The 24,943-nt window shown below is 34.4% G+C and overlaps 1 protein-coding gene across 1 annotated transcript; it reads right to left on the bottom strand.

Annotated features, from left to right (window-relative positions):
* Nucleotides 1–646: 646 nt before the first annotated feature.
* LOC115881004 lies at nt 647–16,241 on the bottom strand. The gene is made up of 3 exons (XM_030898354.1): nt 16,047–16,241; nt 1,032–1,980; nt 647–924 (listed from the first exon to the last, which is right to left on the bottom strand). The coding sequence occupies exons 1-3, from the start codon at nt 16,239–16,241 to the stop codon at nt 647–649; spliced, it is 1,422 nt and encodes a 473-aa protein (XP_030754214.1).
* Between the last annotated feature and the right edge of the window lie 8,702 nt (nt 16,242–24,943).

Raw genomic sequence — 24,943 nt, 5'->3', positions numbered from 1 at the left:
TTTTCGCAAAAGCATCTGAAGTCAGGCCGCTTTGCCCTTCTAATCTCCTTATTATACTCAGTTAATTTCTCGGCGTAGAGCTGCCTATTATTTTATTGTTTAATCTATAAGAGAAGAACAAATTAAAAATCTGGTTAGGTTATGTTATGTTGTGATACCATTGGAGTAAATATACACAAATTAGTGTTAGGTTGTGATACCATGGGTTTAAAATTAAAGAAAGATGTTACTACTCAATAATAGCAGTCAACCTATGCAGGTGTAATTTGTATTGCTTATATCGCTGATGCATCGTATTTGCGTATATGTAATTCGTTTAACGACTGCAGTTATCTATTTGTTTAAAGGCTCGCAGTCTAGAACAATCCGTTATTTAATGTAGTAGTTTAGGCTTTCGCGGCCATCGTTTGAAGAATTTTGGTTTTTCGGGTTATTAGGCCGTCGTCGGTTAGAATTGCTTCCTAACGTTTCGCTAGCACGAGTGGCTAGCATCTTCAGAGGCATGTTGTTCCGACTGCTAACACTAGACTGATGCCTCCGCGTCGGCGTATTGGGCGTGGCTTGTTCGGATGGTAGTTCTTCCGAAACTGGTCTACTTCTCTGTGCTGCTACTTTGGTCCTAGATATAGCTGGATGCCAAATTCTGTTAAGGTAGAAAGTTTCTTCCTTCCTTATTTGGATGTTTGTGAATTTCAACAGCTTCTCTGACCAGACGAGGATGATATCCAGATGTTGTGGTAATGACTTGGGTGTCTTCGAATTGGATTTTGTAGTCACCATCTCTTGGAGCATGTTCTGCTACAGCTGACTTCTCTGTTTGCCCTAATCTGCAGTTTCTCTTGTGTTCCGTAAGTCTCGTTCCTACTGAGCGTTTGGTAGTTCCAATATATACGCTACCGCAGGAACAAGGTATACGGTAGATCCCTGCAGACGATAATGGTTCTCTTTTGTCTTTGGCTGGTCTTAAGCAGTCCCTTATTTTCCGGGTAGGTTTGTATATGGTTTTGATGTTATGCTTCTTGAGACTTTACCAATCCTATCGGTGACCTGGGAAACATATGGAAGGAAGGCCTTATTAATGATGTTTTCCTGTTCATTGGCGTCAGGTCTCCTCTGCCTAGGTGCCAGCGCCGCCTTTATTTCTCTGTCATTATAGCCATTGGCAAGAAAGGCTTTATTTAAATGACTTAGTTCCTCTTGGATGTGTTCATTAGCACAGATACGTCTTGCCCTATTTGCTAATGTTCCGATAATCCCCTGTTTTTGGCTTGGATGGTGATTTGATAGTTTGTGTAAGTACCGGTCTGTATGAGTGGGTTTTCGATACACGGTGTGATCCAAAAGGTCGCCATTTCTCTTGACAAGCACATCGAGGAAGGCCAGTTGGTTGTTTACTTCGGTTTCCATGGTAAATTTTATGCTCGGGCTCTGCGAATTAAGGTGATGAAGGAAGTCATCTAGGCTGTCACGTCCATGTTTCCAAACCACAAATGTATCGTCCACATAACGAAACCATACAGCGGGCTTCAGAACGGATGACTCTAGCGCTTTTTCTTCAAATCTCTCCATAAAGAAATTAGCAATTATTGGGCTGATTGGGCTACCCATTGCGACACCTTCTGTTTGTTCGTAGTAATTGCCGTTCCATAAGAAATAGCTACCAGTCAGACACACTCGGAAGAGCTCCGCGATGTCAGGTGGGAATGATTCCTTGATTAGATCCATTGACTCGCCTAGGGGTACTCTCGTGAATAGAGATACCACATCGAAGCTTACCATGATGTCAGATGGTTCCAGTTTTATATCTTTTAGCTTTTGGACGAAATGCGTTGAGTCCTTCACATAAGAGTTTGTGTTGCCGACTTTCGGTTGTAGGATCGTAGTCAAGTATTTAGCTAAGTTGTAAGTAGGCGATCCTGGAGCACTCACTATCGGTCTAAGTGGGACACTAGCTTCCACAAGGCCTCTACCCCGGAACATCTGAAATCAAAATAATTAACTCGAAGCCTAACCACCGCCTTTATGGACTACCAAAAAATTCATAAAGTTAGTGTCCCACTTAGACCGATAGTGAGTGCTCCTGCAGGATCGCCTATTTACAACTTAAAGGGCAAATACTTGACTACGATCCTACAACCGAAAGTCATAACACAAACTTATGTGAAGGACTCACACGCATTTCGTCCAAAAGCCAAAAAGATATAAACTGGAACCACCTTGACACTTCATGGTAAGTGGGACACTAGCTTTATGAATTTTGGTAGTCCATAAAGGCGTGGTGGTTGAGCTTCCGGGATTAATTAATTTTGATTTCAGATGTTCCGGGGAGTGAGGAGGCCTTGATGAGTCTGTTGGTGTTTCTGACGAAATTAAGGCAGTAAGATCCTTCTTCAATGTAACTTGTAAGTCTGGGGCTCCAGTAGATCCTCGATTTTGGACCTATAATCCTCAGCTTTCATTACTACCGTAGCATTTCCCCTTGTCTGCCGGTAAGACCAGAATGTCGCTGTCAGCATTCAGCGATTTTAGAGCCTGATGTTCTTCCCTAGACAGATTACTTTTTGCGGAGCCTTAGCAGTTCTATATTCAACATATTGAGAACTACGAAGTAACCATCAGGTCTCAGGAAATGTGCTTGTCAACGAAGAATACTGACTAAGGCAGGTGATGAAAATGCTGACACTGAAAATAAGTCTATAGAGTCCTGCTGCTTCGCAAAAACTGAGCCCCAGGCTGGGGTGCGAGAATCTGCCTTGGTGTCGGCTGCTGGGCTCATCAGGCCTCCTCTCCCGGGGCATCTGAGAAATCAAGTATTAACTCGGAAGCTCAACCTGAACTACCAAAGTCGCAAAGCAAACCGATAGTGCTTTCAGATCGCCACAACAGCGACTCGACAATCCCAACAGCTACGGCAACAAACTCTACATGTGAAGGACTGCAGCGCTGGTCAAAAGCAAAAGGCATGGAACTGAACCCTGACATCGTAATAGCCGACCGCGAGGCTGGGCAGCACGGAAACATGGATCTGTCAAATCAGGGCATGCACGTATCTGTGCTTAAGGACAACGGCAGCACAACAAACAGAAGTGGAATCGGCAATAAAAGATTCTTGCCAATGGAACCCTATGTTTAGAATAAAGGCGACCGCTGGTACCTAATATGGTTAGCGAGACCTGACTCGACTGTTTGAAAAGCTCATTCGGCAGGGCTTCCTACCATGTGTTTCCCAGCTCACCGATAACTGTCGAAAGTGCTCAACGCTTTGATCACTGCCGTCAACAACCATCTGCTGAACCGTGCACCGCAAACAAGGGACTGCTTACAAAAAGACAAAAGAGAACCATTATCCTCTGCAGGATCTACCGTATACCTTGTTCTGCGGTAGCGTATATTGAACCACCAAACGCTCAGTAGGAACGAGACTTACGGGAACACAAGAGAAACTGCAGATTAGCAAACAGAGAAGTCAGCGGTCATTTAAATAAAACGCTTTTCTTGCCAATGTGAACAAAGGAAGCGGCACTAAACGACGGCCAATGAGGCATCGATTGGGCTTCCTTGTTTCCCGGGTCTCGACTGGAGGACCGGTCCAGATTGGCTGGAAGCAGGCAATGGGACAACAGGACGGCGGTAAGATCTCTGCAAGATCACCGAGATGCCATTGTCCTCCTGAGGGTAGCTACAAACGTTTACTGCAGGCGCTCGGTGGGCTGGACAGCAGTCGGAAGCTGTTGAAGTCCACAAACATCTGGAATACTCGAACAGTGAACCACGAAAATCGGCACCTTAACAGAATCTGGCTCCAGCTATATCTGATGACCAATCAAGCAGGCACAGAAGTAGCAGCCGTTCTGGGAAGAAAAAACTTTCTGCAACTGGCATCAGCAGGAGCCACGCCCCCTCCGCCGACGCATAAATACGCGCTACGCCGACGCGGAGGCATCAGTCTAGTGTGAGCAATCGGAGCAAACACACCTCTGAAGATGCTAGCCACTCGTGCTAGCGAAACGTTAGGAAGCAATTCTAACCGACGACGGCCTAATAACCCGAAAAACCAAAATTCTTCAATCCGTTATTTATTTGAAAATATCATCCCAGTAATAAATGGTTGATCATAAATATCGCGCGAACGATAGATTGCTGGTAATCTAGATAAAATATTACAGGCAGAGAATCGTTGTTTTGATATTACATAGTTCTAGAAAAATATGAATATATTAGGTAAATAATTTATGTGCATTTAATATCAAAATGTTTCGTTTTTGAGCGATTGATTGAGTATGCATAGTATTGTAAAAAGAATATCTACAGAGTGGTCCGTATTGTTTTCCAGAAAATTCGGAAATATATTCTGCATATAAAAATAAGTAAAAAAGTTCGTATAGATGTATGTCCTAAAATGCTTAATTTCGGAGATACAGGGCATAGCAGTTTCATTTTTTATTTCGAATTTTTCCAAATAATTTCCGAAGTAGGTAACGTGAATATTTGGATGAAAATTCTGGTAGTTTTTGATATGACAAATTTGATTTTGATGTCAATATGACTCCTAGTTATAGAGGGCGCCACCTACATATTTTTAACTGGTTTGAAGAGTGATCATTTTTCGTCTGTACCTGTATAAAACTACTGAGTAAAAAATATACAATCGCGCAAATATACAATTATGTAAAAAAGGTCTCTTGGTAAAAATTGTTACAAGTAATGGTCCTCGGGATATTTTGAATCGAAATTATAAATACCTGTCATCATTGACATAAATTAAAAATGTAAATTAAATAGTTATTAGACTGAAATCATCAATTTGAAATGTTTTTGTGCCAAAAGTTCAACAGAAACTGTTTTATCATCGTTTTTTGGATGGAAAAATTATGATTAATTTAAAATAACAAAAAGTTCCCAAATTTATAATTTCAGTTACTCAACAAGTTTTTTTTTTTCAATAATGACATGTATTGACTATTTTCATTCTCAATAGATCTTGAGACATAGATAAGATACTATATAATATAAAATAGATAGGAAATTCAATACATTTTGTTCGGACCGAGCGGTGGCGCCATCTCGTGGATCTAGTAACGAAATAAAACATAAAATTAGAACGAGTAGTTTCTATTTTTTTCGGATTTTCCCATTTATTCATGTAAATCGATTCAAGAAAAAACCAATTTACTCGAATAAATGGATTTAAGTTAAAATGACAAAAGGATATATGAAAAACACAAAAAAACTATAAGAAACCATCTTTATTGAACTGAATATAATAAGAAAAACAATGCAAAACATTATAATAATAAAATATGTCTAGATCTATAACAATTAGGGCAACCTATTTTACAATTAATTAACAATCTTAATGGAAGGGAAACTATCTTGGTTTATACTATGTAACACGTGTTAACACTTACTATTTGATCCTTCGGAAACATATGCATTTGGGTATCTTTTTAATTCTTACCAGCCAGTAACGCAACACTTAAAAACCACTGTCTACAGTTAAAAAATATGAAAAAACACAAGAACAGAGCCGTATAAAAATCAAAAACAAATTTAAAACACGATCTACGGATAACGGGCAAAATAAAATATAAATTGACAACTGTTGACAGCAGAGAATAGGTACATTAAAGAAATGCTAACTTCATGTTAAAAAATGGAAACAGACGCTACCTGGTGTCGCCTGGCAGTACTAGCTAAATTGAGGGGAATTGGAGGGGCGGGGCTTAAAAGAGGGGAAATTTTTTAAAAAATACTTTTATAAGTATCACTGACTTACTGTTTAAAGTTAATAAACATATTTTTTATTACTTTAATATAATTTAATGTATTAAAAAATATGTCTATTAACTTTACACAGCAAATCAATATTATTATTAAAGACTTGTTATTTTCAGAGAAAATTCATAGTAAATAAATTACACATTAGTAAACATATCATTTATTTTTTAGAGCTGCGATTTATATTACAATAATATTGAAATATATATATTTTTTAACAATGAAAAAGAATATCCCGGAACCTGAAAAAGAAAGATGATCAATTAATGACTTAAATTAGTTCAAAATACATTTTGCAAATAACTAGTGAATTGGACAGATAAACATACTATTAAAAAGACATTTTAGTAGTATATTATCATCTATTTACTGATAATACATAAGTATATAATAGGTAAATAACATGCATAAGGCACTATGATACAACTACCTGTATCATGATAACACACTAACATCACAAAAAATATATGCTAATTTAAATTTCTTTAATGGTCTAATGAAACACTATCTAGCCTCAATGCATGCCATTCCAAAGGCAAAAAAAACTGTTATACCAAATAAATATAAGCTGAATAAAACATAAACCAAGCCAATGTGCATAAACAACCAAAAAATGCATCAAAAAATACTTTTATCAGATCATACCCTTGGATATATTATGTATTTTATATATCGCACATCCCGTTCAAAAGTTTACTAACTCAAAATAGAGAATATAGAGAACATTGTCAGGAGAAGTAAAAGAAAATTTAAGTTAACGCAATATGCTCCTTTTTGCATATTAATGGCCAAATAATGTAATGTTGATTTAATAAAAATTTAACTGGCATCCTTCTGAGGTATAAATCAGATTAAAAGGACATTGTTTTTGTAATAATTGTTTGTTCTGTAAACATTTTTTGAAGACAATACAGTTTTGAACGGGCTGTGCGATATAAACAAGGATCTTACTATTATTTGAGGTTATAAAGTATTTAAATAATATAAAACATAATCAAAATCATTTTTCATCATAAATTATAGAGGTACTTACGTGTTTTGATATTATTATCAGGAAATAATACGTTTAATTAAACAGGTACGCTGCCAGGCAAGTTCTATCGGCGGGTCTTTGCAAGAGTTGAAATCTAAAAATACAAAAATACGTTTACATCTTAGTTGTATTTACGAATAAAGTATTTGTGTGTAATTTCTGACTTACCAGTTAACTGAATAATCGCATTAAATACATCCAAATGGTAATTTAATATTGTAAAAAAGCAAAATTGTTTTATATCACTTGCCAGGACAGCCCGGCCAGCTTCTTTGTTGACAAAATGGCCGCGGTATCATGATTTAAGCAATGTGAGTGACAAAGAAAGCCAATGCCTGGCAGATGTTGCTTTCTTTGTTGTTGGTCCTGGCACGTTTAAATTTGACTGTTGCCTGTTTTCCCATAGTGAGACCCCCGTGGTTGACAGGTTAAATTTTACATTTGACGGTAAAAGCCAGGCAAAAACAGATAAAATTTTAAATTTTGTATTTTTTTTTTGCTAATTGCGCCCTCTCGAGCATCTAGTACTGGACCTTCGGCTACAACCTGTCACTTCAATCAGAGTTTCCTAAGCATGTCTTGAGAACGGTTGCTCGTAGCGATTTTTACCAAGAGACGTTTTTTACGTAGAAAATTATAGGAATGCATATTAGTTTACTCAGTAGTTCTATACACTACAAAACCGTTAAAACACATGTAAGTGGCGCCCCCTACAAATAGAAGTCATATTGACATCAAAATCAAACTTCTCATGTCAAAAAAAAACCGGATACCAAATTTCATCTAAATATTGACGTTACTTCAGAAATTATTTGAAAAAATCGAAATAAAAATGAAACTTCTACACCCTGTATCTCCGAAACTAAGCATTTTAGGGCATACATTTATATATTTATAACGTTTTTACTTATTTTTATATGCAGAATATGCTGCCAAAGTTTTCGGAATACAATACGCACCACCCTGTATATTGTCCACTAAAATATTTGAAAATAATAAGCAAATACAAGACACTAAAGAAAAACATCCTTTAAAATACTTGCACCTATTTAAAGCACACCCTGTATATCATATATACCCTCCCTCCTAGTTTCTTATTGTTTCCCCCCAGTTTTTTTCGTGTTTCTGCCTTGCGAAATATGATTTACAGGAGAGGCGCCAGATGCTAGGAACGACGCCCATTTTGCTAAGGGCACGACTTGAGGGAGGAATACTACACTGTTCCCGTATTTTCCAAGCAAATCGACGGCTGTTTCTGCGATTATATTATCATTTAGTATCGCTTTTTTCTCGGTAGCTGGAGAGATATATTCGCCTTTTATAGGCGAGAAAAATCGGCTGGAGTATCAGCATGAGTTGCGATCAAAAGGAAGAAAATGTACAGTAACAGAGTAGGATAAACTCACTTTTGTTTCAAAGAGAAAATTAATAAACACAAATAAACCAACATTGAAGAATGGGTCTTATTGGAGTCTATATACCGTGTGGTGCATCGGAACACAGGACACAGGTAATCCCATGTTAATTTTGAATATTGTAAGTGAAACGTGAAAACCTGCTAACTCCATTTTTTACGTTAATAAGTTTTTTTATACCATTAGAAAGAGAAAAAAATACTCTATAAGTAGGGAAAGCAAAGATATTTTTTCCCATTAAAGAAAATTTTTTATTTTAACTCAATAATATCTGCTAACTCCTAGTGATCTGAAATAGCCACCGAAATACTGCTGTCTCCGTAATTTTCGTTACGACCACGCTAAAGCAAACACACAGATTCTTAGTCGTATATTTTTCTAGTACAGTACGTCGATCCAGGGTCGCACTAGGCCAAAGGGGCCTGGGTGGCAATGTAAGGAGGGGCTAGTATGTTTTTTTCGCGTATTTTTTCGCCTTACGCTTGGGTATTTATTCTCGCCTATTATATGCAGGGTGAATCTTAAATAAGTGCAAATATTTTTAGAGTAGTATGTTTCGACCCAAGAAACACGATTATGAGGTTTTTTGCGCGAATTTTTTTTTTTTAAATTTGGAATTTAAAAAAAAATTAGGATTTTTTTAAATTTTTAGTTTAAAAACATACTTTGTTTGTAATATGGTAACATAGGTAGTAGATTAAATTTACAAGAACGAAAATCCAATGATTCTCAAAATTATAGCAAAAAATTGGAAATTTTAAAAGTGAAATAACTCGGTTGTTTTGGATTTATTTAAAAAAAAACGGTAAAGAGAAAATATATATATAAATATGTTTCTTTTATCGAGATTTACCAGCCCTGCACACATTTGCACTTATTTAAGACTCACCCTGTATAGAAATCAGGGAACTACCCTATGCAAGCTAAATCAATGCAATGCAAAAGCAAATATTGTTAAGAATAATAATTATTCTTAATTCTCATTAATTATTAATGAATTAAAAGCCCCCCTAATAGTTATCTATATAATATGGCCAGTCCGACCTGCGTCGATCCGTTCTGTAAATACGGGGTATTCGTAAAGGGTAAGGGGAAAAACGAAATTCTCTATATACGAGCAATTCATCGGCGTGCTATAAATAGTTTAAATAACATTACTTACTTGTACAATAATTTCCATAATACCTAATCACTTTTATTTTTTTCAACGTATTTTCACGTAAATGATACATAATTTTTATAAAAATTAAAAAAAATAAGGGGAAAAGTAATAAAAATTTATTAAAATCACACACTGTCTTCCAAGCTCGGTCTACTACCGTTGTATAAAAATTAGGATAAGCATGGAAGGATTCTACCATATCTTCTAAGAATTGTAAGTTTAATTTTTAAATTATTTTCATATTCATTAAGTCCAAAATTCTGCTACTTCAGTTCTTTAAAAATGCCAAAAATTTTAAAATTTTCATTAAAAATTTATTCGTTTTTGGACTGGTATGTTTTGCTTCTAGACCGACGATATTATAAATATATGGTTATGAATATCAGATTTTTTAAATTTAATTGATTATTTATAAATCTGTTTGGGTAATATTCATTTCCACTTTCAAAATTTCAAACAATAAAGCTTGCTATCTCCAGAAGTATATGTTTATTTCTTATTTCTGCAAGACGAATATCTGCTATCTCCCTATTGTGTCGGAAAAAAATGACGTAACACGAAATATTGAGTTTTATTGTTCCCCAGCAAATAAAATTTTTATCTCTCTATCATATTAACGCATCAAAATACTTCCTACATGTGTACATATTTTTTTGTACCGTTTTTTTGCTCTCCTGTAAAATTAGGAATAATGGACTTAGCAGTTTATCACGTTTCACCGACGATATGTCAAATATTATCTCCCCAGATGATTTAATGGAAAAGTTGTATTATACTTTCTTGAAGAGGCGTTAAAGTTGTACTTTTATGTAAAACTTCGTTTCATTTGGAATGGTCATTTAAAAGTTATTTGCAAAAATCTACCTTCAAATTAGTAAAATTTATAATACGGCCCAGAGAAAGCTAAAATTAAAATACCAGTAAAAATGTGATTTTGTCATTGTCAAATTCCATGTCACATTTTGTTTACAGAAATTTGAAGGTAAAAAACATTAATTTTGTATAAAATAATTATGAATTTCGTTCGCATCTTTGAATAATGATGGTTAAACGGCATTTTGCTGGAAATAGTATTCTCGCTGTGTTAGATATATTCGCAGCTCAGTTTTCGGAAAGCCTATACCGAATAAGTCAACAGTTTAAAGAAACTAAAGGCATTATGGTATTAAGCACATGGAAGTGTGAAGACAAAAATAATTGAACAGGAAGAAAAGAAAAATATTAACTCCCGTTTTTGTTGATATATATTAGGAAAAGATCACAGGATATTTTGCTTAACGACTTCTTTCTATGGAGCACACTCAAAACCTGTCTTTATAGGCATATTAATTGCAGAAATGTTTAAATGGATTGAAATCGACACCTCTGTGGAATGCTAAATATTCTCCCCTTAACAGTTGGGTATTGTGAGGTGTGAATTTCACAATCATTTGGGGTATTGTTTGGCTGTGAATGGGGAATTATGTAATTTTTTTATTAATTAGTAGGTATAGTTTAATAAAGTTCCTTGTGTTACAAATATTTCGATTATCCCTTGAATTATTGTGGATGTATGTGGTATGAAAACGAGGTCTGCGAGTAATCGAGTAATGAACAGCAAACAAATCATACACCGCGAAAACTATTCTGACTTCAACTAATTATTTTGTAGATAATCATTCTAAGTCAGAAAAAAATTTACCACCTTTATCAAACCACATAAATTCTTGTAAACAAAAAAAATTGACATCGAATTTGACAATGATAAAATCACATTTATGATGGTATTTTAATTGTAGATTTCTCTGGACCGTATTATAATTTTTTTGTAATTTTTGAGGTAGATTTTTGCAAACAACTTTTAGATACCTATTCCAAATAAAACGAAATTCTGGACGACAGTTCAACTTTAACGCCTCTTCTGAAAAGTCTAATGCAATTTTTGCATAAAATTACCTGGGAAGATAATATTTGACCTTTTCAAAATTTACATGGGATTTCCTATGTCCCGCGTTCCGATGCACCACACGGTATATCTAAGTAATACTAACAAGATAGTAAAGACTTTAAGCATCTATATACTAAGAAATTATCTACGACGGCAACAACATACATCAAAATACTATAAACAAAGGAAGATAAAAGATCTCTAAAGAGATAATCTCTATAGGCTCTTAAGGCTGCTTGACTATCGGACAAGATGGACTTCCGCAACTGACAGCTGACGTTACGCACACTTATAGCTAATTTGTAATAAGTGATGTTCACTGCATTTCAATGAGATATAATAATAATAATAGCTCCCGTATATAGCGTTTAACACCTTGGGAGTAGCAAGGTACAGCTTGCCATGCTAGAGCCATTCGGTATACAAGGAAAGTAATGTGGCTAGCACTACGCTTCAACCGCTTACTATTACCTCAGGATTGTGAATCCCAAGTACTCATTTAAGGCTGAGTCGACCTAGGTACCCAAACTATTTTTATTTTAATAAAAACAGTCGGCTGATGAAATGCCGGGTGTATAGAATTCGAACCCACTACCTTGAGATTGGTAAACGAGAGCCTGTACCTCTACGCCACCGAGTACCCATTTCAGTGACATAGTTGACATTATAAAATAGAACTTCAAGGGAAAATAGAAAGAAAATAGCATATTCGAATCTAGAAAGATAATGAAATACACAGAAAATTCTTGTATCGAACAAAAACCTAGAGAAAAATGACACAAACTCGATTGGTTTCTTCGTTCCAGATCATCGGGTCAATCAGTCATCCTTACCACACTTCACGTCACTGTTAAGCAGTAAGAAGTTAGCCCGAGTTTGCTTTGTATTTGATAAATAAATAAAAACCTTTCAAATTCATCATTTCATTAATCAGTGTGTTTTTTTCAGGATTTTATTTCACTTTTCGCTCTCACAAGCTTCTCTCGCCCTCTCCAGAGTCTAATTCCCCCCCGATCGATCATTTTTTTCTCCCCCCACCCCCATTTCTTAACTCCACACTGACGTTCCGAAATTTTATCACCTCCAATTGGGGAATATTAACAGTTCCAGGAGCGACGGAGTCACACATGTGGCCCAAAAAAAGGAAAATGCCGTTGTATAAAAATAGGGGGGAAACCAGTGCAGAACACGGCCTGTATTTCCCCCGTAAATCACACAGAAAGAGGGGCGGATTTAGGATTTTTTTGGAGGTACGTCACTGAAAAAAATAATTTGAGAATTTAATAACAATATTGATGGTTATTTCTCGCCACAGATTAATTGCAGTAAATTTACCATCAGTTCTTTAATTTTACAACTTGCTTGTAAAATCGCTGTATGACTAATTTGTGGCATGTATGGAAATCTATACAGGGTGGCCCATCGAAAACGTTCCGCAAGGCATAACGGCCAGGGTAATTTTTTTTTCAGAAAATCCGAAAACACATCAATTTTGTTTTTTTACATATTTTAAATTTTTGTGTTCTAAAAAGTTGAGTAATTGATTAACCACGATTCTGCTTCAACTGCTTGACGTAAAAAGCTTATTTTTGGCAAGTTAATGGAAATTCTTCCTTTGCTTAAATCATCACCATTACAAATGATGAATTCGACGCGAACGATATCGCGGGTACACGCTAGTATTAATAAATTGTCTAAAATTACATTTTTTGGGGAAACTATATAAAAATATCTTCTTTTTACAAGTTTTTTTAATAAAAATACTATAATATATCAATATTTTTTTGTAAAATTACTTTTTTTTTTCAGTGTTATGTGCAAATGTAGTAGATCCGACCCTGTACCAAGGTGAAGGGCAGGGGGTATAAAGCTCCGATATACAGGAGCCCCAGAGGCGTATTTAGGGGTTATTAGTCATTTTTCTGGACGCGCGAGCCGGATAGATATATGGAGGAATCGCCAGGTGCGCGTCGGGTGTCCAATAAGCCAAGTTTTGTGATAAATCTCGCAGATATTGGTCCAGGGAAAGATATATTAAGTTAATATGTTTTAATTTTTTTTTTGTTTAGGGAAGTGACATATGAATTTATAACGTTATATTCAATTTAGATAGAAACTCTTTCCAATATATACAAAGAAGCCAAAATAATATACAAGAATAATGATATACCTATATAACATAACCCCAGAATTCCCAAATTTACTGGCAAAGAAGTACGACAGGGAGACACAAAAGAGAAAGCCGTTTGCCAATAGTCCTGAAGAACTACAAGCACAAATTAATGAAGCAAGTATAGCCAGCAATAAAGTAAGTCTCAAAATAAATTTAGCAAAAACTAAAGTAATGTACAACGGACTAGTAGACAGAATAGACATTCTAATAAATAACATAATACTCACGATAGTAGAAGAATATATTTAGGACAACTAATATACAGCTCAGGATCTCTACTACCAGAAATCAACAGAAGAATTAAGTTACCATGGAGTACTTATATGAAACTCGATCAAAATCAAATCTAGAATGCCACTTTATCTGAAGGAGAAAACATTCGATCAATGTCTACTCAACAATTTCTAAAAATCTAATCGTGTGGCTAAAATACTCCGTGTCGAATGAGGTGAATAACCCTGTATTTATATTTAAATAGGCGGATCTCTCATCTCTCATCAAGAGCTAAATCAGTGTTTAGCTGTTCAACTTTTTGTTTCAGTTGTTTGCAAAACCAACAATCGTACTCTTATCAGCAAATTTTCGGGTTCCCGAAACCATTCAACACGACCAACAACGAACGGGCTTACCATCCCTCCTCCCTTACCATAAGGAAGGCCACAACATAATTGGAAATGGTTGAATAAGCTGAGAATGATGATGATACAACTAGGAACTTAATTATACGACGACACATCCAAAGAAAAGAGCTAATTATGGAATAAATCTTATCTTTTTGGCGTAGTGCCTTCCTAGAATCACCCTGTAGTACAATAACCCTTAGGTCCCTTTCACCGTCCCTTACATTTGGACTCTTCTGGCTGAAATAAGGCGGAGTCGGGGTCGATTTGTCAACGGATCAAACCACGCCTTTCGCGTGTTGCGTAATCCGCATCAATTGCCATTTGCATCGCAGAAAGCTAAAGTGTGGAAGCGGCCTTAGCAATCGTAAATATCCGGATTGGTATCGTTTAAGGACAGTTTCCTAGTGATTTTCCTACGAAAAATGGCGAGTTCTGACTTCTAAATAGAGTTTTATTTTGATTTGAATTTTGACGTATTATGCTAATACGATGGTTCATTGAAATTCAGTTAGTAGATAAGTTTTTCTACTAACTGAAAATGTCTACCACTAATTTTGACGTTCTGAATACCTCCATCAAAACTAAAGGAACAAACTTCTACGCTAATTAAAACCAGGCACTAATTTATACCACTAATTGCGAGGTTCTGAATGAAACTTTAAGCTTCATTCAGTAAATGTTCACTAAAATTATCTGCTTTTTCACCTTCGCTTTGATTTAGCCATTCTAAACCTTTATTACTTGCGCACAGAAGTACAGCAGTAGCCAGTGGCGTAACAACAGATTCACGGGCCTGTGTGCAAAAATTTTACCGGGCCCCCTATTACACCTACATATTTCAATACTTATATACCAATCTGAATAATATGCACTCATCTTTTAGGTTAGAAATAACATTATCAAATTAATTTTATATAATATTATTTATTACTGCAACACAGAATATGTAACCCAAAACATATAAAATATCAAATAAAAAAAATAAATAAAAACAAAACAAAAAACAACAACAAAACACTAAATTAAAATAAACAATGTAAATAGGAACATGAACATGTTAAAATTCTTTTTTCCTTGCTTTATCATGGGCGAAAGTTTGGTTTGGTTTGGTTTGGACAATATTACCAATGTCTATTGTACGGGCAACTTCATTTTCTACCCCGCCTTGGTGCAGCCGGGACAGTGCTAACCCCAGTGCAGTTATGAAATTTACCACCAAACCAAACCAAACAAAACACTAAATTAAAATAAACAATGTAAATAGGAACATGAACATGTTAAAATTCTTTTTTCCTTGCTTTAGCATGGGCGAAAGTTGATACAATATTACCAATGTGTCTATTGTACGGGCAACTTCATTTTCTATTGAAATAATTGCCAAAGCTGATTACCGTTTTTCGCCCATAGTATTTCTTAAATTATTTTTGACAAGCTTTAATTTGGAAAAAGATCTTCAGCCGATGCCACAGAAACAGGTATGGTGAGAAAAATATGACACGCTGTTAAAATCTCGCTGAAACTAGAAGACGATGAAAGGTTTTTAATAAAAATAAATTCAGTGAGTTCAAAAATTCAATTGATTTCATATAAATTATTTCGGAAACATTGTCTGAAGGAGAGTAATTGAGAAGAAATCGTATAGGCAATATCATCGGGGTATTTAAGGTATAGAACCTGACCCATTTCATATATATCCTCATCAGAAACAGAAGGATTCTGCTTGATTCGCGATAGCATATGACAGATATGGAAATGCGGCCCGTGTGCTTCGCACACACTGCACATCGATAGTTACGCCACTGGCAGTAGCTCGTCTTGTGAAATTTGAACTGTGCCATAATTTTTCAACCAATAAGGAATTGGGAACTTCATTTTCGATATATCCATAGATTGCTGGAGTTTGGAATCTTGTCTAATCCCTGTATTATTTTATACCAAACCTTCTTCACATTCTTTCTTTGCGTTAAAGCACTTCCAGCTCTTTGCAAAGTTACCGATGTTGCTGATGTTGGATTCTGCTGCTTCTTCTAGTCTTTCCACAAAATCGTGCCCTAGAGTTTTAAAGCGTCTGTTTTCTAGTGCCAGACAGTAGCACAGCAAGTGCTCTATGTTTCTTCTTCCTCTTCGCATTCTCAACAGTGGTCGTCGTTGGAAATCTTCCATCTCACAAAGTTTACCCCCGTGGGGCAGTTTCCAGTGACGATTCTTTTTATGCTCTAGTAGTTGTTTTGTCTTTTTGATATCTACCACTAGGCACAGTCTTCGAGCTGTAGTACAGTCCTCACTGTGTTGCCACGTCTCTTGCTGCTTGGCCATGATGGTAGTTCCTGTGATGGATCATCTGCCACGTCCTCTCCTCTGGCCTCTTCTTTAGCGGGTTTGAACGCTTTCTGGTTGCCCACTTGCCCACCACATTGCTGTGGCCTGGCACCCAGCACAGAGTGACCCCGCCTTGGCGCAGCCAGGACAGTGCTTCTCAGCAGTCTATCACAGTTTTCGACTCCACTGATTGCATGGTGATGCATCTGAAAGCGTCCAAGCTGTCAGAGTATATCACGATTAATGGATTTTAATTATAGAACAGTTATGTCAGATTTCGACATAGTTTAATCTAGAAACATGTTTTACTTTTTATTAATCCAATTTTCTCACATTTTTACACTATTTTTTGCCCGAAAAAAAATACGTGATATTTACCAAACCCCCCTTTTTTCCTCGTAAGATTTAGTAAGATTCGTGGTAACCCCCTACCCCTTTAATTCCTTCAGATATTATGTCAAAATAAATTTCAATTAAATTATAAAATTCATTGTCTGCACTTGGCTGACAAAAACGTTAATTTTCTAACTCGATATCATTACTTCTCATCCAAAATTACCGGCAATATTTAAAATTGCATCTATCTTTATTTGTATTAAACATATATATATTCAGGATTTATGAGACCGCCAATTTCGATAAAAATGAAATAATGGTGGCCAGCAAAAAATATTCCCGTTTGATTTCAGCCAATTACTCTAGATTATTCTGATTAAAATGTCATTAATAACGGGAAAATTATCAATGTAAGAGATATATTGTATCCTATATACGTGATATATTGGCAAGCCTATTATTCAAATCGATACCAACAGCGTATGATCGGAAATAAACTTACTCGAGTGGGTTATTTAACATTATATAGACTTGTATAAAAGAAAGACTAAGAACTATATTGAGTTTTTTTGATCCAACATGTAGATTGGAGAAAAATGTAGAATCTATTGTCTCCCTCTTTCTTGGGTTATACCTTATCATACAGTCTCAGGGCCTTTACAAAAGCCAGTATCTGAGACGGTTATGTATAGGTTAGTTCTCCATCTCCGATATCAGTGGTACCAAAGTTCATGACATAAATGGTTGTTGCCTTACCGCACTCAGTGATAAAGTGTTGGTATTAGGTTATTTGGTTATTGGTTATTATTTGTCCCCATTTTCCCCACAGAATCTGCATTCTCCGTTTTTTCTTAGCTTCAATCTACTGAAGTGTCCATTGAGGAGACAGTGTCCTGTTAAAAACCCCGTGACAATCCGAAGATTGAACTTACTTAAATCAAAGAAAATTTTTGATTTTTCTCGGTTGTAAATTCATGGGTGTTAATAAAAATATATAATATATATTAAACGGTTTAAAACGATCTACATCTTCCGATGCCATCTCTCCATGCCTGTCTGTCTCTCCATGCACCGTCTCCCAGAGATCTTTCCTCCATAAACGTGTCAATCTCTTCCTGTCAACTTCTTGTCGATCTACCCGGTTTTCTTCTTCCTGCAGGTTTCCAGTCCATAATTAGCCTTGGGATTCTTATTTCTGCCATTCTGTGGACATGCCGGTACCATAATATGAGATGTCTGTTCTTTATCTCGTCCATTATTGTATGTTTAACTTTCATAATCTCTCTTATGCGTTCGTTAGTCACTCGTTCGAGTTTTGATTTGCCTGCTCGTCTTCTCCAAAAATCCATCTCTGTAGCCTCAAGCTTTTCGTTTTGTTGTTCCCTTAATTGGCCACACTTCACAGCTGTAAGTGGTTATACCCTTGATGATGGTATTATATAAGTATTAATATTTTGTTCTTGTTGTTTATACTTCTGTCCCACAGTATCCCATTTAATAGCGTGATAGCATTCCTTCCAAGTTGGTTTCGTTCTTTTATTGCTGTATCCAACAGTTCATCATTTGTGATTTGCATTCCCAAATATTTGTATTTTGCGTAGCGTTGCCTACTTTGGTATATTTTCTTTTAATCAAAATACTTTAGAAAACAAAAAGAAATTAATTATAAATATAAAACAGTTATTGTTTACATCAACAAAACTCCTTCTTAACAGCACTTAAGGGGCATAGAGGGCCATTACTATCGCTTTCCCATTTAAAATATTGTAATAAAGTTGCGATGAGTTTTTTAGGGCTATTAAACTATCTTGTGAACACCATAACTCCTCATGATTCACTTTCATATCTCTCTAAAGCAAATGAGAATTTACACAGTTTCTTCTTCACGCCCGTAGCATTATATATAGTTATATATTATTATTATATAGTATTAAAAATAAATTCTCATCTGGGACTGATGGGCTTACTCTCAAAATGTTCTCTGAACTTCCGGAATGCACATTAATCTATCTTACTACTTTAATTAATGAGTCGTTCCAAAAAGGAGCTTTTCCAAACTGCCTTAAGACAGCAATAATTATTCCTCTGCATAAAGGAGGAGATAAAGATCAAGCTTCGAACTATTGCTCTCCTGCCCACATTATCTAAGATCATTGAAAGATTGGTTAAAAAAAGGCTTCTATCTTTTCTCCTTAAATATAAAGTACTTGCTACCCATCAATTTGGATTTCTAAGTAACAGTTGCACAAATGATGCTATGTTCAACCTTTTTAAAAATGTATACTCTAGCCTGAATAACCATCACTCTACAGCTACAATTTTCTGTGATTTCTCTAAGGCTTTCGACTGTGTAAATCATAATATCTTAATTAACAAATTGCAATATTATGGATTCAGGGGAGTGCCGCTCGAATGGCTTAAGTCGTATCTTGGCAACAGAAGGCAGCTTGTGAGGATTGATACGTCTATGTCTTCTTGTAAGCCTATAGAATGTGGTGTCCCTCAGGGTTCAGTACTTGGCCCTATTTTATTTCTGGTGCTTATCAACGACATTGCAAATCTAGGCATTAGCGGTAAAATCTGCCTCTTTGCGGACGATACTAGTTTCACTTGGAGCGGCCCAGATGTTACGGCACTATATAATACCAAAGATAATACTATATCCAGTGACTTACGCACCATTAAATCTTGGTGCGATTCTAATCTCCTATGCCTCAACCTTTCAAAAACTAAAGTTTTGTCATATAAAAGTACTATACAACCTTTTGTACTTAATAACACCACTATTGACGTCGTGGACTCTGTGAGATTCTTAGGACTTGTTAAAATGGAACTTGCACATCGAAGCCTTATCAAAGAAACTAAGCTCTGCCTGTTTTGCGCTAAGATCTGTTTCTAAGGAACTTAACTCATCAACCTCTAGAATGGTTTATTATGCCCTTTTTGAATCGCATCTTCGTTATGCCCTTCCATTCTGGGGTACTTGCTGCGCGACAAAATTTGATCGTATTTTCAAACTTCAAAAGAGAGCAGTTCGATACTTATTGGGACTAAACAGTAGAACTCACTGCCAGAATTTCTTTAAAAATTTCAAAATACTGACTCTTCCTTCCTTATTCATTTTTGAATCCGTTTGCTTAATCCGCAAGCACATATTCTCTATTCCGGAAAGGCCTTCTCACAACTATCCACTTAGGAGCACGATATTTATCTGCCAACCCCGAGCTCAGAACTAGTTAAGGGCTCAATACTGTACAATGCCAAGAAAATGTACAATCATTTGCCTTCGAATATCAAGTCACTTTCATTCTTTCCCGCATTTCGCAAAGCTCTGAAATCATACTTACTGGAGAGAGCCCTATATGCGGTAAACGACTTTTTTGTTGATGTTTAATCATGAACAATTTAGAATTTTAATTTTAATATTTTGATCATCTCACACACTGGTTAAAGGTCTAGTATTTAATATTTTATAACTCTTGATTTTATGTTATTATAACATGATTTTATCCATTTACAGTTTTCCTTTTGTAAAATTTTCTAGATACGCCTGTGTTCTGCAATGTCCATATATGTTTTATTTGTAATTTTATGACGTAATTTTTTTATTGAATTGATTTGTATTGTATGACATTTTTTTTATTATTTGTGTATTTGTTTTTGTGCTTTTTTTTGTTTTGCTTTGTCGATGAAGCTGTTTTGGCTTTTTGACTGCAAGGTCTGTTATTAAACAAGTTTAAGCTTAAAGTATCACAACACTGTTTATTTAAACCAAAAACGCGTAATACAAAACTAAAATTCAAAACGAATGACAATGTCAGGAAATAAATAAATAAATGCGGCTACTAGACATTTTTACAGCAGAGCTACCACCTGAATCCCCAGCGAGAAATTTAAATTCCAGTTATTCAGCCCGGCGCCGAATATGTCCATGGTTGGCAACATTGAATTTAAAAATCGCGCCCTAGATTACTTAACTAAAAGTTTAATTGATATGAAATATACATTAGTATTACGTTATTTTCAGTGAAACCATAATATAAACGTCTTTAAAAAAGTATTCTCCGTTTTATTCAAAATCCTCTACAGCAAGGGCCGTGACGTGGGAAAAAATGACAGACCGGATCTTGAAAGATACGTTTTGTGTACGTATTTGCATTTGACGTATGGGGATAATACTCGTCATCCATATTGGGGATCTTGGGCAAATGAGGCGTTTCGAGAGAAGATCTATTCCCTTATATTCGACGTCATATTATGTCAAAGCTGTTTTGTTTTCGCTTTTTTTATGGGCTAGCAAATAATCTTAAAGAGAATATGGAAAAGATATTTTGAAAATAAAAATCCCATCAAAAATATACAATGTTAAAGAAGATTAAGTTTAGCAACGGAGTTCTTTCAGTGTAAAAAGTTGTAAGTTGTCATGCAATGTATAGTCTGTCCAACGAGAAGATCCTTGACAGTGATAGATGTATCTGTCATTTTAATTTCAAAGTAGTTTATTTTATTTTACAAAGAAATAAGTTGGTACAACTGGAACGCATAGCAGGAAATTAATATATTTATTTAAAATTTGACTGACAAATAACTTCAAAATATTGTGAAAAAAACTGTATAAAACTGAAAAAATGTAATCGGGTTATTTTATTTAATAAAAAACGGCATGTGTTAATACAAAACAAACAAAAACGAGACACCACATACCAAAAAATATATAAAAGAACTATTTCTTACTTTCAAGCTTTATGAAACTTCCCGCATTTATGATTATATTTATCAATATAACTTATCTACAAATAGAAATTTGTAATATTCCGCAGGAATAAATAAAACAAAATAAATAAAACAAACTATTTTATTAATAATAACACTTACCAAATTTTATACCTCACAGGTTGATTAATTAACTTTAATCTTAATTTTTTTAAACCAGTACCTTTTGACATTATTTTTCTGCAGTACTAAAATCCATTATTTTACCTATCGTGTGATGTCGATATTTTACAGCTACTCCAGTTTTTAGTATGGGTTTAGTATGGTCCTTCTACCATATTCGTGATGCACTTATCTACGACGAGATGGTATACGAACTTTATTGATAGTAACTTTATTGGTGTATCTGTATAAGACTTGCCTGGGCAGCGAGTATTAACCATAAACTGTGCTCTGGGTTCTACAGTTAATTTTCACTCGATTTTTCCTCTACTTGACTTCAAAAGACACAAAACACACGTAATAACACGAATCAAAATGCATCATCTTCCAACGCAGGGTATTTGACAAAAGTTGTCACAAAATTATAACCTATAATTTAGCAAGACTTTGACAAACGTCAAAAATCTAAAGGCGAGTTCATACGCATCGGCGTCCGTTTGTCGTTCATCGTTCCGTCAAACCAATAAAATTGAAATACGATCTGTCATTTTTCAAATAAACCAATAAAACTGGTTAAAAACAACAAGTGACGACGCATGACGAATTTATATTTAAAGCCATCCATAGTTAACTTAAAAATTATCAGAAACTTTTTTTAGTAAAATAAATAGGTTGGTATGGGACGTCATCTGCTTTTCTTCTGTCATCGTCTGTCGAAATCTTACCTGAGAAAAAAAACAGAGTATATAATGACTATATTCTACTTATGAAAATACTGTATTCCAAAGTGCACTGTTTAGATTTACTTAGTAATTTAGTAATCAAAACAGTAGATTATTTATAGTCTGTGCGAGCATCAAGTCATAATAATTATTATAGAAATATAAATGTCTAATATTAATATGGCTACGATAATGTCAACTTGCCGCATTTATTTATTTATTTTCTGACACTGTCATTCCTTTTGACACTTGAGTTTTGTATATTACGAATTTAAATAAAAAGTGTTAGGCAATAGTGCGTCGGGCATCTGTAGCTCCTAGAATAAAAAAACTTGGGAATTTTGTTTGCAAACCTAAAGTATATACGAGGATATATTTCAGGAAAATATTTTAACTTCTACAGGGTGGCTCATAAAAGTGTGAGTGAATCGGAATGATTTTTTTAATGGCCTTGAATATTATTGCATTTATGGCTTTCTTTCAGATCAATCTAAAATGTAATCAATCCTATATTAGGTATTTACTTTAGATGGTCTATACTTACTTTGTTATAAATTTCGTAATATTAAATCATACAGGATGTTCAAAATTCTACGTCAAACTTTCTAAAATATAAAATAATTTTTCTTCAAAATGAACACCCCGTATATTATTTTTTCAGTAGATGGAGAATTAAAAAATGAACATTTTTTGTATTTAAAGTTTTTCAAAATGTTTAATGGTTTTGCAGATACGTGTAGCATTTAATATAAATGAAGAGCCATATGAAATGGCTCTTTCATCGGTAAAATACGAGAGAAACCATTGGTTGGCTTTGATAAAAATATACTGTGGAGAGTGCCATATACTCGTATAAAACCACGAATATCTGAGAAACCGTTAAAAATTTTGAAATACTCTAAATACAAAAAAATGTTAATTTTTTAATTCTCCATCTGTTAAAAAATAATATATAGGGTGTTTAAAAATTAAAAAAAGGAAAAACAAATTATTTCATATTTTAGAAAGTTTGGCATGGAATTTTAAACATCCTGTATGATTTAATATTACGATATTTATAGCAAAATAAGTACAAACTAGCGATGGGAACTATCGAATGAATTAGACTATCGAATGGTTACTGAATGAATGATTTCAACTATCGAATGGTTTCATTCGAATAAAATCATTCATTCATTTGCATACTAAAGCATATGTGACAACCTCGCCGTGCGACTAAATGGTTATCGTTAAGCCACGACTATCGAATGCTTTTGATAAATGACATTTAGTATTCGTTTGATTTTTGTCTGCGTCAGTGCATTATTAGTTCTTCCAAATTTTTATAACTTGCCTTCTAAATACTGTGCTATTTTTGCGTTTATTAAAATATTTAAAATACTAAAGTAGTAGTGTTTTTTTTTAATTGACGATTGTGTACGTGTGCAGGTGGTCAAAATTTTTCCGAAAATTTGTGTGATTTTCCGATCTTTCAATTATTTAATTTTATACGGTATATGGTCTATTTTTTTAATGGAAAATTTTGAGAAGTAACAATTTTTAAGAGAGATGAGGTGAACTTACAATTAATTTTAAAAATACATATGTATTTGTATTTTAGATGTTTTAGTAATATGAATTAGTTGAACTTAATAATCATATTTAAGTAAAGTGGTAATGTGGTTATAAGTAAATGGTTATCGAACTCAAATTTTGGGATGAGAAAATTAAATTGATTGATTAAAGTTTTACACGTGTCAATTTAAAAAAAAAGTTAACGATATTTGTATTTTGTCGGAGAAATATTTCATTTATTTTTTAAAGTAAATGCCAGTAAAAGCAAATATTATTTTTAAATACTAATACAAAGTAATAAAAAGTAATACACATATATAATTTTGATTTCTAATTTTTTATTTATATTTTTCTTCTATTACACTGCATGCTTAGAAAATTAATAAATGTTTATATTTCATGATTTTAAAATTTGTTGTTAATATAACGAATTAGTTCTGTAATTATTATTATTTAATAAACCAACGTTGCCAAAAAATTTAGAGACTATATTATTTTTAAATAGGATCTAATATAAATAATTTTGACTTCTAATTTGTTGTTTATATTTTGCTACTACTTAAAAAAATGTTTATATTAAATGATTTTAAATTTTGGTATTAATAGGTATAACAAATTATTACTGTTATTATTATTTATTAAACCAGTTTTGCTTAAAAACATTAAAAATCATTTTCCTACATCCAAAATAAAAAGTATTATTGCAGTGTAAAAACAGACAGAATCTTAATAAAAAAAATGCAAAATATATAGTCATACCAAAACCACAGGTCATACTATCCCTAACTAACTATAATACCAAAGAATAATATTCTTTGCTAATACCAACTAATACGAATATACGGCAACAGCGCCGTTCATAATGTATTTTTTGTGTAAATACTAGCACTTCAATAAAAAAATAACGTGTCCTTATCTTTATCTGACTCAAAATCAAAGATGCCGGCTTTTTTCATACCATTGCCACCGACCGCCGACCGCTGTCGGGTTTCTAGGAAAGAAACCTACGTCGCCGGGCGACAACTA

Source organism: Sitophilus oryzae, unplaced genomic scaffold, assembly GCF_002938485.1.
Source record: "Sitophilus oryzae breed Bouriz unplaced genomic scaffold, Soryzae_2.0 scaffold_1693_pilon_pilon, whole genome shotgun sequence".
Classification (NCBI taxonomy): Eukaryota; Metazoa; Arthropoda; class Insecta; order Coleoptera; family Curculionidae; genus Sitophilus; species Sitophilus oryzae.
This window is presented reverse-complemented; position numbering and strand designations above follow the sequence as displayed.

Excerpts from the sequence above, each read along its gene's own strand:
- LOC115881004 (XM_030898354.1), bottom strand. The coding sequence starts at position 16,241 with ATGCGAAGAGGAAGAAGAAACATAGAGCACTTGCTGTGCTACTGTCTG. Across the intron at positions 1,981-16,046 it reads AAGAATGTGAAGAAGGTTTG|ATGTTCCGGGGTAGAGGCCT; the intron begins GTATAAAATAAT and ends TTTTGATTTCAG. Across the intron at positions 925-1,031 it reads CCAGGTCACCGATAGGATTG|GGATCTACCGTATACCTTGT; the intron begins GTAAAGTCTCAA and ends TATCGTCTGCAG.